Below are 19532 nucleotides of genomic sequence, written 5' to 3' on the forward strand. Positions count from 1 at the left end.
TACTTGTGGTGCAAAACACTGAACATATACAGTGAGACATGATGCAATGGTCTAACAATTATGTAAACTAGGGTTCAGCTAACTTTTTGCCCACAAAACATTATCAGCTGAAAACATTTTGTTTTAGGTTTTTAGAGTAAACAAATAAATAATTGTAAACAAGGTTAAAATGCATTATAATATTTGCAGTATTCCCCCGTTACATCTGAAATTGGTGGTTTTTCATGTGTTGTAATGCATTATACTTTTTTAATGGTGTGTTCAATGAATAGATAATTATTATAATGTATCAAAACTGTGGTTACAGATATTCATGACATGAGACCATACAATGTATTATAAGGTGCATTGCGAGGCTTTACGTAAATTGTTGCCAAAATATTTCTTTACATAAATTTATTTTTATTTTTGAATATAATTTTTTTTCTAATTTACAAATATTTTTCCACATTTGAACGGAGTAAAATCAAGTAAAATGTTTGTGCTGTATAGTTAAGCATTAAACTGACCTAAATCTTTAATAACTCACCCTGGTGTAGCACGCAAGTCATGGAACTCAACATGGAGCAGAGGGAGAAAGGAGACTTGACAGAAAGGACAGGTGCAGTTGAGATTGGAGTCGTCAGCCGTCCAGCCCACCATGATCTCCTCATCATACACCAGAGCCTCACAAGACCGACACTGAGAGCAGCTGGACATTAGAACCTGCGAAAAATAAACATGAAGTACTACTTCTACTAATTCTGAAGTGATCTTGTATTTGACCATCAGCAGAGGGTGCTGCTCTCACCTCTAAAGCACAATTCTGGTAAATGCTGGAGGTGCTGGCATGATGAGAGGAACTATGTTCAGACCTCTCCGAGTCTGCACCTCTCATTGAGCGACCTGGAGTCAAAGCTGTTGAAGAACAAATGCAAAGAGAGAATTACTTTCAAATACAACAACAGTGTGTACAGACTGTTAACCTGTTGTTTTTAAAGGGGCGGTTCAGTATGATTTCACTTTTCTATCTTTAGTTAGTGTGAAATGTTGCTGTTTGAGCATAAACAACATCTGCAAAGTCACAACGCTCAAAGTTCAAAGCAAAGGAAGATACAACAAACGGCTGGTATGGACTACACGACATTCCTCCCGGGTTAGTGACATCACCAAGCCTAAAATGTACATAAACTACTTTATAGCTCATCGATACACCAACATATGAATAGTCCATTTAATATTTGTAAAGATGGTTTGTAACAAAATTTGAGCCGTTAATGTATGTTTTTTCACCTTTACTAACCTTTAGCTAACGTTAGCCTTTAACCTTGGACTTTTTGTAGAAAAGCCATTGTAAAAATTTTATTAAAATTAGTTGACATTAAAGTAGACCATATATGCAATGTTTTATATATTTATTAATTTATTTATATTGACAGGCCATCTTTCATGGCCTATGTGAGATGCAGGCATTATCCTGGCAGGAGGCTGAGGAGGTGTTCCTCCGTGGCCCTACTTATCACCCTAGGTATGCTTGTAATTTGCATTTGCAAAAAAAATATTTTTTATTATTACACAATTTTTTTCTTGTGTATTCATCTTTTATTTTAGTGCGGTCGAAGAATTTGACAGAGCGATTGCAAAATGAAAGAAAAAATAAGGAGCATTCACCTACCAGAAAGTAATTATTTTACCTTATGCATTTACATTACATTTTTTATTTATTCATTTAGCAGACGCTTTTATCCAAAGCGACTTATGGAGCCGAGGAGTTTTTTTTTAATGCAATTGAAGACGAAAAGTAAAGTCACTAACAATTCTTTCTTCCTTTTTTCTTTGCTTTGTCCTGTTTACAGCAAGATGATGTTTAGGCGATCGTTAAATAAAGGACAGAATTGTTTATTATTGGTGTTTTGTCTATTCTTATTTGAGTTTTGCTTCGCATTCAAAATATCAAAAAACAGGTTTTGTAATGTTAGCATGGAATAATGTTAATTAGACCATTATAGGTTGAACTGAAAGAAAAATTGGAATTTGAATTTAAAAAAAAAACATTGTAGCAATATAATATCACATAATATTTTCTTTCAATTACAACCAGGCTCAAAAAATAACTACTGGGTAATTTGTTAGTCAGAAAACACAATGAGTTTTTTTGGCACATGCATTGAGCAGGGAACGCAAATATTTATTTGGATAACTTTAAATAAAACGAGACCGTAATATTGCATCCTATTGTTTTCAATGGCATTTGGATAAGGGTGTCTACGAGGGGTCTGAGAACGCGGACTCTGTGTGCGAATGTTATACGATCTTCCGAACAGCAGGAGGCGCTGTCTCAGAAAACGAGGGGTCTGATAATGCGGGACTCTGGGTGCGGGACTGTAGCTGCAGGCTCCGAGTCTGCAGCTTCATAATATTGAACACTTAAAAAGTGACAACTTTAACATGCTATATAAAAACATCTGTGGGGTATTTTGTGCTAAAACTTCACACACACACACTCTGGGGACATCAGAGATTTATTTTACATCTTGTAAAAAGGGCATTTTACCAGCCCTTTAAATTGGAAATAAAATGATTGATGATATGAATTTTATTTATGAAGCCTCATGCTGATATATGTTTTTTGGAGTGGACATACAGTATAGCATGATGTATGTGTACTGTGATGAGCCTTACGTGTCGACAGCTTTGCACGGCCGGTATCACTGCTATCACTGCTGCTGCCCAGGCTGGTATTGCTGTGCGTGAGCCCATTTGAGGCCAGGCTGGGCATCAGGCCTCTGGGTAAAGTGTTCTCTGTTGCTCCCTCTGCAGATAGCAACTGCTCTTCTAGCCTAGACGGGAAACTGTCTCGGGGCTGGGAGTTATCCTCCTGAATCACAGACATACAAAATATAGTACAGACTAAACGCATGTTTAACATTTACAATGAGGAAACACTGGGAAGCTTAAGAGTTCAGCTTTGGTACTAAAAACACACACACACACAGTGAGTTTTGATGCTGATGGCTACGTTAAATCCACACATATTGTTTATGAGAGGAACTTTTAGTTGTCCTAAACCAAAATGGGGGCCAAAAGGATTGTTAGGGCGTCTGCAGATTAGATTTTTAACAAATACATTTAGTTTTTTTTTGTTTGTTTTTTTACAAAATAAGTCAAAGTTACCTTATATTTATTAAATGTTTAATTATGATTGGTTTCTATTGATGACCCTATTTTAACAATCTAAGCGCATGGTCTAAAGTGCATGGCACAAGTGGACTTAGGGTATGTCTGAATCCACTTTTGCTAGTTTAACGATGAGAAAAATGGTCGGCGTATGGTCTAAAAGGGTTGTCCCTATTTCTCTTAAATCAGAGGGCTAATCAGGGTATAAAATGGTTTTGATTTAAAAAAAAGTTACTTACATGAGTGCACCTTAGGAAACATCATAAAAAAATTAAATAAAATTCATGAACCCTTTAAAAGCCACTGCCCTCAACAAACAGCAGGAAGGTAGGACTGTTGTATTGGCTTTGTTTTATTTATCTTCCATCTATCCCTAGCTTTCATTTATAACATCAGTGAACACCCTTGGAATGTATGTTAAGCAGTCACAATCAAGAATTCAAAAAACAGTAAAAGAATGTTAATAAAGCATAAAAGAGGAACTTTGTTCACCTTTTTCCTCCTGAGATAAGTTTTTCTGTCTAATGTGGTCGGTATGACTCAGATTATGATACGTCTGTAGTGTACCATGATCTCTGATTAAGAAAACCTCTTTATTTTCTAACAAATTGTTTTCTTTTGGTCTCTCACCTCATCATCGGAGTAGGAGTAAGCTGAGGCCACTGCATCCCACATCTTACTGGCCACGTTGGCTGCCTGCTTCATGCCTGACTTAAGCATATCTACTTTTGGCCCTACCAGGAGAGAGTCCATCTTGATGCCTGATATGGAGTTGATAACAGATCCCAGTGAGCTGCTCTGTGATGACTTTACCAGAGCGGTCAGCGATGATGACCTTTGACCTGCAGAGCCTGGTGTCTTGGGGGACTTGAATGCGAATGTCTTAGAGCGTTTGACGGCAGGGCTACGGTTTGGTGTTTCGGTTGAACTAGCCATTTTGACCGGGCCAATCGGAAGGCTCGATCTTCTTTCTAAAGACTGCTTAACTGCAGGAGAGTCTGGACAGTTAATTGATTCATGATTTGATCCCTGTTGCAACTCCACGCTGGGAGATCTACCACTAAGAGGTTTACCACTCATGTACATTTCAATCTCATCTGCCAGATTCCTTGACACCAAAAGTGGAAAGGGCTGTGTGGACTCCTGGCTCTGGATGGAGGTTACATCCTCAGTTTCTGAGGCAAAGAGTGACAGAGGATCTGCCCCGACCTCAACATCCTCCCTCTCCACAGCTTTAGAAGAGGAGGAACCAGTGCTAATGGTTCGCTCAAGTCCTTCACTAACCTGGGGTGTTGCTGCGTCTACTGAATCTTCCAGCTCTCTACTTTTCTCCACTTTCTCTTCTGCATCACTGAATGCATTGTGCTCCTCCTCCGGCTTATCTTCAAGTTCCTCTTCCTGGAGGGCAGTACTCAGTGTAGCCTCCATTTTAAAGGGAGCGATGGTTCCAAAAGGAGGAGGGGTCAGACTGCCGGAGAACACGGCTGCGAGGATTTTTGCATCCGCGCCCATGTGATCAGCGCTGAGCTCCAGACTGCCCTTCTTTTGTAGCATTCCGGCTTTGCTCTCCGCACTGAAACTGCAGCTGCGCTCCATGAAGGCTTTCACCCTCTGCTGCTGTCCAGACTGAGAGACCTGTGAATCTGGGATTGCAGAATCATCCTCCACAGGCAGGGTGACATCTTCACTCTTTTTACGGGGCATGAAGAGCTTACCTGTACAAACCCCTGCTGGAGACATGGAAGAAAATGAAAGCAATGGTACTAATTTCATGAAGCACTCAATACATTCCAGATTTAGCTTGTCCAGAAAGAAATATCAATACTTGGCAAGGCAACACAAGTTTTGTGTAAAATGAAATGCTGCATCAAAGAACTTGTACCTGGTCATTATTAATCATATGAGTATACATTTCCAGTAACTAACCAGTTTCTCCCCTGCATGCAGTGCTGTCAAAGTGGACAGGGATCTCAGTGGACAGTTTAACAATGCTGGCTACACAAGGTGCCATCTCAGCAGGGCTAGGGGGCTCCGTCACAGCTACAACACTGTCCACAGAACTAGCAATATCATCCCCTGTAAAGAGACAAAAGGAGGAAACTATCTTAGAGAAACTATCCTGATGTCAATGTACATTACAATAGACAATCTAGTGCTGTAAAAGGAACTGCATTAATGCATGTGATTAAAGATAATGAACAGTTCATTTTGAATGCTGTTAATGCAATCATTCAATTTGACATCTACAGTATTTCATTCTGTTTCAGTGATATAATTATCATAGTACCTCAACCAGAATAAAATATCACCCACACAAACAAATTGGAGTAATTTGTATAAACATAAATGACAATGGTATTATAGTACTTCTTTTTGTTAAATATTAAGTGTAGGACAATTGCAGTATTTAATTATTTCAATTATTTTTTACTTCCTGTGCATTTTAATTAGCTATATAAAAGTACAACAATCCAGTGCAGTACCAATTTGGGAGTTGGTTGCTTTGCTATTGCTGGTGTGCCTGGTGGACAGAGGAGCAGAGGTCATAGGTCCATCTGCAAGGTCCTGGGGCAGCTCATCCTTAGATCCATAACCCTGATCCGACTGACCAGCTTATGAAATCACAAACACAAAACATACTCAGTCAACAAAACAAAACATGGAAATGTTAATACAATTATATTTAATTTCACATACATTATATTTGAATCACACAAGGCAACAATACCTGTACTATATTGACTGTTAATAGCGCCCTCAACTATAAGGCCGTGGGAGAAGAGTATGTGTTCCTCTACAATAGGTTCATTTGAGCTGTCTACACTGCCATGACTCAGTCTGTCTCCATCAGCACCTGCTGCTTTACCTGCTGAAAGCTCTGTATGAAAATACACACAATTTCACACAGTCATTTCATAATGATAAGAACAGAAGATCAAACTAAATATGATGTTTAATGTTGACAATCAAACTTCACAACTTTACATTTAAAATGCTTGTTGTATTTCTTATTTGTCTCTGTCAGTTTAAATCTGGACTAAAAACACATCTCTTTAACCTGGCATACACATAGAAAATTATACATTCCTATTATTCAAATCAGTAAAATTATCATTAGGCTGCATAAATTAGGTCAGCCGGAACCGGGACACTTCCTATAACACCTGATGTACTCGTTACATCATAAGAAGAATGGCATCTACGCTAATGTTAGTCTTTCGGTTTATTCCGGGGTTTACTGTAATCAGCCGGATCCGGGCTATCCAGATCAGATGGTGGACCCGCGCGTAGACATGACCACAACGCATGATGTAAGTTAGCAGGATCCGGGCCGTATACAGACCAGATGGAGGACCTGCACCTAGACACGACCACGCATCCCTGAAGTGTCAGAAGACATTGTGTCAACTAGACTTTCCCTGTGAAGGCCTCATCGACACGGCAGCCATTGGCACTGATCCTCAACAAACTCGTCTCCATACCTGTGATGACTCCGATCTTCAACCAGATGGAACTGGATAATATTTTGATTGTTTCAAACCAATCTGACTTCTGACCTATAATGCTGCATGAATCATAATCATACACTGTTTGTAGCATGGTTTCTCTCAAGGTTTTTTTCACCATTCTGTCACCTGATGGAGTTTCGGTTCCTTACCACTGTCGCCTTTGTCGCCATTTTTCACCTTTGTTGTCATTGGCTTTTGGTTTGCTTAGTTGGGGACAGTTAATTTAATATTCAACAATATTATTGATTTGCCTGCATTAAAACCATTATATGAGAACTGAACTGAGCTGGACGATGACATTACGTTTTTCTCCAGGACGGCTATATATACTGTATATATAAATTAATTAAATGAATAACTTGTTTACAACAAAAATGAAACATCACTGAACTTACTTAAACTGGACTGTGACGCTATTTTCTTCTGGAAACAAACTTTGTTGCATTATTTTCCTGTTATCTCTGTAAAGCTGCTTTTAAACAATCTGTATTGTAAAAAGCGCTATATAAATAAATGTGACTTGTCATGTAAGTTGCGGCGGCTAAATAAATCATTTAAAATGAAACGGCCTGCAAAAGATTCTAATGTCCACAAGTCTGTCAAAATGGCTGCTGGTCTGTGGTGATTAAATGTAAAACGCATGGCAGTTCAGTGGATTTAGCTTGGATTTTTACCTACATGACATTTTCAACATTTTGGCAATGTATGGGTGATGACTAGAGATAATCGTGTCTGATGTCGAGGATGGCAGTTGCTAGTAAAAGTGTTAACCTGGCATTTACGAACATTAGACCTAAAATTATAATACAACATTAATCCAGTTACTTGCAATAACCTGTAACACATTTTAATATAAGGAAAACTTACATCATCATCTATTATTGGTAAATGGAAATGCATTACGTCTGAAGTGGGGCTTTAGCCCTTAGTATACCCTCCGGGGTTGAAAAATTAAATAGACCAGAAGGGGCATATTAAAATTAGAAGTAGAGGGAGGGGCAGGGAACCCCACCCCCCACACAAACCTGTTTCTAACTACACAACTATAGGGCCACAATGTATAAACATTAAGCATAGGAAGGAAGGTACTCGAACCTGTGGTTATCAGAGAAGGACCTCTATGAAGAGCTGTCCCACGCAATGCATGTTTAAACTGCACCACTCCTCGCACCAGGTTCCGCATTTTGGTCCACATGAAGAGTCCGCTACGGTTGCGGCTTGGCCAATGACTTTCCAGGACAGCCTGGACAAAACGCAGCAATTGACAGGTCAGGAGTGACCATGACAAATTGTTTCAACATGGTAACACATTGACATTTGTAATGCTCCCCTTGACTGGAGCATTAGGACCAGATGATTTCATGATGCAAAATATTCAAGATGTTAGATGGAAGATTAAAAGGCATATTCTTTTGTGTGACATCTAAAATATTAGAATTTATAAAGTCTCGAGTGGAATAACCTCATCTGGCAATGAACATATGTAAAATAGTTTGAAACGTTTTTTAAATGAATGTATCTTTTAACAAATCTTGAGTTTTGGATGAACATGCCTTCAGGCTCAGAGGCACCAGAGGGAATCACCACAATGAACTCTGTAATTTGACTTTCAATCACATGTAAAACAATCTCTCACATTATTGAGGCATCTGAGCCTAGAGAAAAAATAAAAACAAAAATGACAAATGTTTGACATCTACAAATCAACCGGGTTTTATTTTTAGTAAACTCATAATTTTGCTAGCTAAAAAAAGCTAATTATGTGTAACAGAAAGACACTATTACAAAATAATACCATATTGCTTTGCAGTTTCAGTATGTAAGGGCGGAGTGGTCTTCACTGTGCTCTGTGGTGTAGTGCTATAGTGCATGTTAAGTAAGTGAGCATTCCTCACCTTGTTGTAGTATCCATAAGTAATAGCATTGGGTTCAACTCCAGCCTTCTTCATCTCCATTAAGACACGCACAGCCATCACGGGCATCCCCCACAGACCACACAACTGCATCACCACACGGTAACACACCTGTTAAACACACAGTTTTTGCTGTAGGGTCACACCAAGGTCTACAGACACAAGTCATTCTTTTTAGAAATACATGAGTCAATTTAAATGTTATCGAGCCAGCAGCCATATCACTCTGTAGCCCAATACTGGTTGCCCTCCTTCGGATGAGACGTTAAACCGAGGTCCTGACTCTTTGTGGTCATTAAGAAAAAGAGTAAGGGTGTAACCCCGGCATCCTGACCAAATTTGCCCATTGACCTCTGTCCACCATGGCCTCCTAATCATCCCCATATATACCTATTGGCTTCATCACTCTGCCTCCTCTCCACCAGTAAGCTGGTGTGTGGTGGGCTTTCTGGCGCAATATGGCTGCCGTCGCATCATCCAGGTGGATGCTGCACATTAGTGGTGGTGAGGAGATCCCCCTTCCATATTTGAAGCGCTTTGAATACCCAGAAAAGCGCTATATAAATGTAACAAATTATTATTATTTCCTGAAGGATGTGTGCAAGGAAAGCACTCAACATTAGTTTTAGATCTTAATGACCCCATTTAAGATTTGTATTAACAACTGTCTTAAGATCTAAAAAAAAAAAAAAAAAAAAAACGGACATATTGTAATCCGATTACTCAAACCACCTTCGGTGGTGGTCAGGGTTGCATATGATGTGTCGAGTTAATCTAACTGTGAATGAATGTTTTAATTAATCATAACTAATCTTTCTTTTTCTTGCAGGATTAACATTTATATGCTTTTGAAAACTGAATGTCCCTTGCACTTGAGCCAAAGTTAGTGTGTCTGAATATAACAAAAGGGAAACAAGACAATATTTATAAAGAATATATAACCTCATGACTTGAGTAACAAGGTGAAGTAATCAAGAAACCCAGATTAGCTTTTACCTAGTAACAGAAGGGTTTGCTGAATTATACATATGAAGAACCAATCATATTGAAGAAAAATTATTCGAATGAAACATGTCACAGCAGGCTAGACACAAGAGATCTTACGTCTATTCTCAAGTGATAGTGTTTAAAGGAGGAGCACTACAGATCTTATTTCTATTCTCAAGTGATAGTGTTTAGTGGAGGAGCACTACAGATCTTATTTCTATTCTCAAGTGATAGTGCTGATACTGAAGGGGAACACTTGAGACCTTATTCTCAAGTGATAGTGTTTATAAGGGATGAGATGTCGTCCAACTCGAACAGGTGTTGAAGTGGAGATGCCCAGTAGAGTATAAATTTGTAGGTGTCGGGGAAACCTGGTTTAACTTAAGTCATGTTCGTAGGGAAATTTCTACCACACTAACATACTCTGTTTTTCTTTAAAGAAACGGCCTTAACCAACCAACTCAGATCCAGGCCGCAGATAACTTAAAACATGCAAAGAAAATGAAAAGGCATCTCAGATATTATCTAATTATTTTTTACTGACATTTGCTATGTTCCAAATTATTTTAGCTTGTTATATTTTATAGCTTATATTTAGTAGCAGCCTACACTGGGTTATAAAAAGTAGTGGGAAAAGCGGATTGGGACCAACAATCAATGGGACCTGCAAAAAAGAAATGATAAAAAAAAAAAAACTTTAAAAACATTTATACACAGGCATTATCTTCTTAATATATACAGTAAATATAAACAAGGTATATAATAAAACTGGGGATGCACCATATTGCGCTTGTGAATTATACTCATTTACCGATACAAAAAACTGATACCACACAGCGTGTACAGTACAGTGTTCATATATCAAACACTGACACCAGACAAAGAAACACAGACAACAGAACAAACAGAGAAATGGATAAGAGATTAAAGATGTCTATGAAGTAAATGTATCTCATTAATAGAATATTAAACATATATTTAATATTTACGCCTGTATAGCTGCTGTGTGCGAGCTAATAAGGAGATTAAGAGGCACAGACATGCAAGCGTGTCATTCCTTTCTCACAGACTTCGCTGAAATGTTTGTAGTCTGATCAGATATGTCAAAAATAAAGAAAGTAAAAAGATGCTATTGCTAACATTACCTGATGGTAAGGAGAGGGATAGTGAGAGTGAGTGAGTGAATGAGTGAGTGAGTGAGTGAGTGAGTGAGTGAGTGAGTGAGTGAGTGAGTGAGTGAGTGAGTGAGTGAGTGAGTGAGTGAGTGAGTGAGTGAGAGAGAGAGAGAGAGAGAGAGAGAGAGAGAGAGCGAGAGAGCACACACACCTTTGTTGAATACGCTTGATTGCTGATCGCTCACTCAGCAAACATGCAACAGGAGTGTTAAAACTAAATTGTATATTGTATATGCCCTAGTAAAAACATGAACGGTTACGTGATTTATGTATAACATGGTTCCCTACATTATTACAGGAAAACGTCATGTGATTACTGTGCCACTGCACACTCTAAATGTGCGCCGTAGATGAAATACGATGAACAGTGAACAGTGAATAAAACAGAACAATAACAGAAGCTCGTACGATACATTTTAACAGGCATAATTAAGCATGAAAACAGCTGAATCTATTTTTAGATCTATTTATCTTTATAGTCAACTAATATGATTTATTCTTTTGGTTTCTCTACCCAATATTTTTTTTTAATTACCGTACTATATTTAAATTATTTTAATAATATAATTATTTATTTAAATTTTTATATTTAAATTAGAAAATATAAATGCAATGAAAATACAGGTATCAGTACTCAGGGAGTACCAAAAATGAAAGTATCAGTATCGGACTCATTCTGGTAAAAGTGGTATCGGCATCCCTCAAATAAAACAGATGTATTTTTGTCAAATATTGTGTCCACGCACCTCATCGTGCACCTCCACCTCAGAGCTCCTCATCTTGAGCAGGACATTGAAGGCCTGCTGCATGGCGCGGGGTTTGGACGGGGCTGTACGCATGCTGGCAGGAAGACAGATGAACCACAGACTGTAGCAGTGACTAAACAGACACTTTGCCCACTGGGGTGGATTGGAATAGAAACGCTTTGCCAACTTGTAGGCCAATTTGATTTCCTGTGTGGAAAAAGGTGTTTGAGTTTCAGAGATGGCTATTAAAGGGCATTCTCTTGTTCAATAACTTTCAGCTGCAAGAAAGAAATGTAACTAACAACTCGACAAATAAAACCCGTTTTTTTGCACTTATGCAGCATTTTTCAAAATAATAATAATAATTCCTTTAGTATTGCATGGTTGGGAAAAAAATTAAGCATCAAAGTTGTGCAGCTTAGTCAAACCATTTTAAAAAAATGGTTACTACATAACCTCAAATTTTGGGGAAACTGTCCCTTTTAATACCATGTTTATTCCAGACTGGAACAAATTCATATAATTTCATTCTAAATGTAGTCACAACTGACTTACTAAAGTTTAGACGTAGGGTTCAATTCAAATATCCTTTAAGATACTGTTTACTAAGAGTCCTTATATGATCTAACGTTTACCTCGTGTGAATGTGCACGCTTTTATAAAATGCCTATAGCATAACCCCTTGGCCATGTCCTTTTTTTTTACAAGCCAAGTTTGTATTCTTTTATATATATCATATATCACTTTTCTGGTCCCGGACGAGCCCCCAATTGTCATGGGGCAAGAGTCTTGACAGAATAAAATATTACAAAACAATTATTCTTTTAGGGACAATTGGTGCAGAAGTATTAGTCTCCTATACACCCATTCTTACTGAAAACCCACTAGGGTATCTCCAAAGAGCACACAAACAGAGAAGTAGCAACAGCTGTGTATGGGGAAGTAATTCTGTGACTGGTTAAGATCAGCTGATTTTGGTTTACATTTTAATCTCTGCACCTAGAGCAGAGTCACTAATAACAAAGTGCTACTCGACTTGAGTAAAGAAATAACTCTGTTGACATGGAGACACTGACCCACCGGCCAATTCACATAGTATCCATCCCTAAATAGTATGCAAGATAAAAATTATTGCCAAAACTACTCTTTGATAAACAGTTTGATGAATTCATGACCTCAAATTGATGAATATCATGATTCTGATAAAGGTCATGAATTTAGCTAGATATGAAGGCTTACATGCAAACTTTTTAAGACTCCTGTGTAAATGTAATGAAAATCTGTAGTGCCCAGTATAAGCTGGAAAAGTCTGAGTTTGGACCATAAGCGATTTCAGAATTTCCAGTAGTCTGGTACTATAACACCCTGTAAAGAATCTTCACCTGTTTGGTTCTTTTGGCCAGCAGGGCAGGGCTGCTGGACACACTGGCCCCTGCGGTCCTTGTACTAAGCGCTGGCCTCAGCTCTCGCGGACGATCAAACAACTCCAACCGTAAACAAGGGAAATTCTGATAACTGTGGAAACACAGGAGCACAAAATAAAATCAGAGTGCAAACATAATCACAAAATCTTAAATAAAAAAGTCTAGTCAATACAATACAGACAGAAACACAATACCACAGACAGTATTCATTACCTATAGGTCATTCCCTCTACATTGTATTTGCTTGTTGTCATATATCAGATTTTTTTTTTACAGATTAAAGTCATATTGTATGAAAGTACCACTCTGTTTAATCCATAGTTTTAGTTTATATCTTGAGTTTTGCTGCTCGATATGTTCAATGCGTGAAACTTTGGTATTTATGGTCCTTTTGTTTTACTTTCTTGCACTGCAACCTTCCCATTTTACTGTTCAGTTTTGCATTTGCATTCTGTAGACATTTCACAAACCCAGTTAAAATATGAATGTTTTTGTGTCATCCTGCTACACCTATAATTGCAACACAAAATAAAAAATTTAAAACAACCTTGGGATACAGAATGGTCATCATTACTCTAAAAGACGGTATAAAAACAAGGTTTTCTATGGGCTAAATTTGGGGGGAGTGTGGGAGAATGACAGAGAAAACAAAAGAGAGAGAGGGGGGTTGGGGGGCAGAGGGGGGCTATTATATTGCAAACAGTGCCAGCGGAGAGCAAAGGGCTTGGCCAAGTCTCAAGGCTGTACTGTGAGTGGCAAACAGGCCCTCACTGAGCCAATAGATGCATGGAAATAGATTATGGGCTTGTGCTAATGGATAAAGGTGCTTTAGATGCGGGCTGAGGGAGGTGTAGGGGTGAGAGAATGGCAGCCACACAAAGTAGGTCTGGACAGAAATTTCCAACAAACAAGTTGCCTTGAAAAGGAGTAACCATTGAGTTGCAAATTAACTGTATTAAAACAGTTACGGTTTACTCAAAATGGTTATATGCAAAATATAAGGATCTGCTTAAATGCAAGTGATTTTCACAGAATGTTCATCATTTGAAATGTCTCAGTGTGACTGGTACAAGAGTCTCATCCCCACAGATGTAGACATAATCATAACAAAGACTTGAGAGTTTAGGGATACTTTCCTTACTGCAGAAGGTGTGCCTTTTCCCAGGCTCTTGCATACAAATTACCTCCTGTTCCCTAAGAGGATGTGAACTCCACAGGTCTAAGATCATATTGCATATTCTAACTGTTAGTTCAAGTCTCCATTTTGAGAATGTTTATATTAATGATAAATAAAAAAGTACTCAAGGGAAAGTTGCAAAAGGCTAATGGCTATTCTGTAGCCAGATGAGCCCATAGTATGAGGCATTTTCCATACATTCAGCACTATATATCTTTCTAATGTCATGTATGGATCTTTTATATTTATCTTTGAGCATTTGATGTTTTGCATTGATTATCTCCTAGTGGATTGACTTCTTTAGAGCTGCTTTATAGCCGAATCATATTAATTTTTATGAATAATGACACTATTGCCTTATGTAGAGCCGTTTAAAATTAACTGAATTTGTTTAATAACTGATACACTTTGCTACATTGACACTCTTATTAAACTAAATTTAATCAACATTGAACTAAATTGAGATGAATAATGACACTATTGTCTAACTTTAACACTTATTTTTCTGTTTACTGAGAAGCTGCTTTGAAACAATCTGTATTGTAGGGCTGGGCGATAAAACGATAACGATAATTATCGCGATATAATTTTTCTCGATAAAACGATATCAAGAGTTCGATAAATGTTCGATAATGTTTTTTGCGCCAAAAGCGGAACGAATCTCATTTGAACCGCGCGCGCCACACGGACCGTTTATCCGCTCGGCTCAAAGTCCAAACGGCAGCGCGAGCGCGAGCTCACTCGAGCAGACGCGTTTACTCTGATCGGTCTTGGTCACTAGATCCAGTGAGAAGCGCTTGAATTCAGCGAAGAACACAAATGTCTCAGTGATTTAAACCAGTTTCAAGGCAGATGAGACCGCGCTGACGAACAGGAGAAGCACTGTGCGCAACGATACAGTCAGAAGGCTTTTCCGTCTACACATTCCCATCATTTACCACGGATTTACTTTAACGTTAGCCTAGTAATATTAACTGCATCATGAAATGGGGGATATATATATATATATATATATATATTGAATTGTATAATATTATTAATGTATTAAAGGACTAATGGAATAATTACAGTTTTTAATAATGTATTTAGGCTACTGGTTTTCATAAATACCATAGAAACCATAAAGTTACATTTTATCTGTGGTTATCATGATCTAAATGCATGATGCTGGATGACCAATGGTTAATTTTAATAGAACTAAAGAATATTACATACACATTTTACCAAATAAAAATAATGTTGTTACTTTTTTTTAACAGATGTTACAGTTTTTGTTAATGAACATAAATTGTATATAGTAAATCTGCATCCTAACTCAAGCTAATACTACTGAAATAAAGATATTTATTTTGTTAAGGAAAAATGTCAAATGTTTGAATGTTCTACCTCGGATTTGTGAATGTTCACCTGTTTGGTAAGTGTTTGTCATGATATGTTCTGACAATAAAGAGTAGTTTAAAAACACGACGCTCTGGTTTCTACAGCTTTCACTTAGGAGTACAAATCTGTCTTTAAACTTGAAATAAATAAAGATTTGACATTTATCGATAATTATCGATATCGACTGATATAAAAAAAAATATCGTGATATTTTTTTTGGGCCATATCGCCCAGCCCTACTGTATTGTATAAAGTACTAGATAAATTCAGCAATTGCATTTTTTCAAGACTAGTTATCTTGAGAGCTCTGTCCTGAGATCTAGGTGGATATTTCTTGTCATATGTTGCATGGGTGGTCTCTAAATGCCTTTTGACATTGTAGTTAAGTACTGGGCATATGTAAAACCTACAGAGCAAACAGAAAGGTAGCACATCTCGCTCATTGTCAGCAAACTGATTCTTCTATTCTTCCAGCACTCTTCTACCTTTGCTGCTGATGCTACGACTATTCTTGTTTGCATGTTTCTTCAATTGGTATGTTCCTTATTTCATTTTTCTCATCTAATAACAAATTTGTCCATTTTGATCCCTTATTTTACAAAAAATAATGGCTGCTGATGACTGTTGGAATTCTGCCAAAACACTTTTAAGTGTTTAACTGCATAATTGCGTCAGTACATAATAGGTCTGGGCATGTCAGAAAATAATATATGATCACCAAAATGATTTATTATGACAAAAAACATTATAGTTCAAACTTAGATTTATTTATAATATAATATGGAGAGAGTAATGGAAAGTTCCAATAACTGTCAGCAGGCTGACGGATAACACAAGCCAGAGTGCTTTGTTAAAAGGAAAAGCTATATATATATATATATATATATATATAAATAATGGTTTGAAAACATTACGGGAGGTTTATGTATAACACCCTTTTGACAGTCTTAAAAAAGTTAAAGTGTATTTTGTAATACATATAAAAAATAAAAAAAGTAAAATTGGTATTTAGTTTTTAAACGTGGTAGACATATCATGGGTCGCATTTGCATTAGTGACGGGCCGCAGGTTGAGAACCACTAGTGTCAGGCATATTAATTTTTGCTCTGGTACTGAACCTGATATCATGACTCATGGGATTTCAGTGACATTGTAACTGAAATGTTGTTATTGTGACATCCCTATGTGTGTGTACCTGTATTTGGGAGGGGGGTCAGGACCATCGCCCAGAGGGGGTTCAGGAGGCATGACGAAGACAGTGTGCTCGCTCTTCTGCGACTCATCTAGTTCCATCAGCCTGGTGTCCTCAGATGACTCGCCTTCAACCTGTGCAATGCAGTTACACTTTTAACGTTTACAGGTATTGCCATCAAAAGGGTATTATACATGAACCTCCCGTCATGTTTTCAAACCCTCATGAGTTTTATTAAAATGCTGATCAACATCCTCAACATATACATATATATATATATATAAAATAGTTTTTTTGCTTTTCTTTTTAACAAAGCACTCTGGCTTGTGTTATCCGTCAGCCTGAAGACAGTTCTTGGAATTTTCCATTACTCTCTCCATATTATTCCCATGCTAAGATTGTTTAGATAAATGATGTGCCAATGCACCCAACAGCAGATGGCAGAGTCAATTATTTACTCCACTAAACCAGTTGCTCAGTGTAGGAAGAGTAACAGCCATCTGTTTCTACATTTCCCTTAACTGTAGAACTAAGACTAATGTCCTTTATTAAAGTCTTTAAAACTGCCGTTCCAAAACAGCGCTGAGGTCAGTAAAACAGAGGCCACATTAATCATCAGCTCCATCTGCTGCCATCATGGTTTATACTCTAAACATATCCTGGGCAGTTTGTGTTTTCCTTTGCTTTGCCTTATATTGGGCGTAACACTAATCTGATATCAAGCATGACACACTAACACCTTACTGAAAGGAGCGGCTCACCTTTGTACCCTTGTCCGGTCCTTTGTCGGAAGGAAAAAGCTGAAAGAGAGATGTGGGAAACAAATTCAATCATAGGAAATTCTATATCCTCTGTTCTTACCATTGGACGATAAGCTTCCTATTAGTGCTTCAAAAACTAAAATACTTCTACACATTTTCTATAGCTAGATTTTTTATTTATTTTTACATTTACTAAAGAAAATGTGAGTGCTGCCTAGTGGTGTCTTATAAGCTGCTGTATGATGGTGGATGCTCAAGGTTGTAGCCATGTTGTTATGTGGTTGCTCAGGTATTTTAAGAATTTGTTAACACTTTAACAAACTCATAAATGTTGTTGCAAGGGGTTCTAGGTAGTTTCCAGTGCATTGCTATACAGTTGCCAAGGTGTTCTGAGCCATTGTTAACAAATTGCTTGGTGTCCACCCCTAAAGTCTCCATTATATTCTGATCCCTAGGGAAGACTCAGGTTCTTTCTTCACTGAAAATCTATGGAATTTTTCAGGTTGTTTTATTATCCAACTTTTAGTATAAGCAAGTATGAGCAACAGTTATAATACCCAAGCATGCACCACTAATAACAAAAATATATTTTATTCTATTGTTTTATATTATATTACAGAATAAGATTCTGCATATGTGCACTGTTTTTTGCACATCTTACTTTTCCAATGCAGTCATCGAAGAAAGCCAGGCCGGTGTCTTTGTCGCTGACAAAAGTACATTCCTCGATGAAGCGGATGAAGATCTGAGTCTTGGTGAGCTGAGAGTAGAACTTCTGATGAGCACGATCTCTGCTCTTCAAGAATCCTAAAGGAAGAGACATCAGCATTAGTCAATGACTAATCAGTTACAGTAGCTCATTACCTTGGCAATAATTATACTTTACATAGGCACATATAGAGACATGTCTTGCTATGCATTTTAGTCCATGTCTGTTAGCTTTGAGAGCATCTGTATGCAAATGTAGTCCTAAAAGGTAGTTCTTGAACAGCGGAAACAAACGGACCAAGCATGTTGGACAACATGATTGCAAGAGAAGTCACCAATCAAATGTGCTCTATAATAAAAATGTCCCTCTCCCTGATACCACTTGACTAGCAATTGAAAGTAGCAAATCTTGTTCATGGCTGAGATGTAAACTAAAAGCTATTGGCTATTACAAAAAGGGGAGGAGCAATGGGACATCCTACAGGACATCCACACTAATGTGGAGCTTATTCAGACACAAAAACAAGATCTCATGTCACTACACAGGTCCACTACTCAGCCGTAGGAGTTACCTTGTAGGTCATAGAGTGAGTCTGCAGCAGTAGCTTTATCAGAAGGTGCCTGTGTGATGGGTTTGAGGTAGGTTCGGTAGCCCTTCAGTATGGAGGCCATAAAGCGCAGGAACACCTCTTGGATCTCCATCTCCAACTCTGTCTTTTTTTTATGCCAGGTGAAGTCTGCCTCGATAGGGGTCATCTCCACTGCCAAGCCTTCAAGTGCTTCACGCCGAACTGTATGGAAACAAATGCTCATTTATAATTAGGGTAGGGTACCGAAACCGGGCACCAATATGGAACCGGTACCTTAGTAACCGGTATGTAACCGGACTGAATCAAAACAGAGATTTCGGTACCTCATTTCAGTGCCACTTATAATGCCTCAGATGTTGGTTAAAATATTTTTTGTTTTCCAAACAAAACAAAACCTCCAAACCTCTTGTTCTCCAAAACGGACATAAGAAGCATCATCAGCGCATGTGATCGATAGTTAACCATTTGACGCGTACGATCATTCACACCGGTGTGATTAGAACGTTCAGATCGTGTGATCATCAACTTCTAAATTCGCGCATTGGCTGGCGCTGAGCCAGAGAGACATCTCAGAGTCAGAGAGACGCTGAGCTCAGCATCTACTTGGAACTATTCAGTGTTTTTTTAACCACACAAGCTTTATTTTAGGTTTCATAAAATCGGTTTCATCTTAGATAGACATTTAAATACACAAGTACTAGCAAAACAACATTTATAGTTTGTAAAATACACACTGATGTCTATGGAAGCGGCAATAACAATCCTTTCAATTAAAAAATGATGACGTGTTTAGATACACATTGTATAGGTAATG

General features: G+C 37.9%; 1 protein-coding gene across 4 annotated transcripts in view; it reads right to left on the reverse strand.

Moving 5' to 3' along the window:
• Window positions 1-19532, reverse strand: part of dennd4c (DENN/MADD domain containing 4C) — a 71152-nt gene that overhangs the window by 11167 nt on the left and 40453 nt on the right. For 2 of the 4 annotated variants that reach the window (XM_079599708.1, XM_079599706.1), the window contains exons 12-26: window positions 18701-18919; window positions 18082-18227; window positions 17421-17459; window positions 16663-16793; window positions 12869-13001; window positions 11487-11693; window positions 8561-8689; window positions 7761-7908; window positions 5885-6034; window positions 5640-5768; window positions 5083-5232; window positions 3787-4886; window positions 2662-2857; window positions 791-897; window positions 530-705 (exon numbers count right to left, since the gene is read on the reverse strand). In XM_079599708.1, coding sequence (XP_079455834.1) covers window positions 530-705; window positions 791-897; window positions 2662-2857; window positions 3787-4886; window positions 5083-5232; window positions 5640-5768; window positions 5885-6034; window positions 7761-7908; window positions 8561-8689; window positions 11487-11693; window positions 12869-13001; window positions 16663-16793; window positions 17421-17459; window positions 18082-18227; window positions 18701-18919 — 3160 coding nt within the window. The remainder of the gene's footprint in view (window positions 1-529; window positions 706-790; window positions 898-2661; window positions 2858-3786; window positions 4887-5082; window positions 5233-5639; window positions 5769-5884; window positions 6035-7760; window positions 7909-8560; window positions 8690-11486; window positions 11694-12868; window positions 13002-16662; window positions 16794-17420; window positions 17460-18081; window positions 18228-18700; window positions 18920-19532) is intronic. The other 2 variants (XM_079599707.1, XM_079599709.1) reach the window with 2 other exon arrangements.

This window comes from Phoxinus phoxinus, assembly GCF_949152265.1.
Source record: "Phoxinus phoxinus genome assembly, chromosome: 2".
NCBI lineage: Eukaryota > Metazoa > Chordata > Actinopteri > Cypriniformes > Leuciscidae > Phoxinus > Phoxinus phoxinus.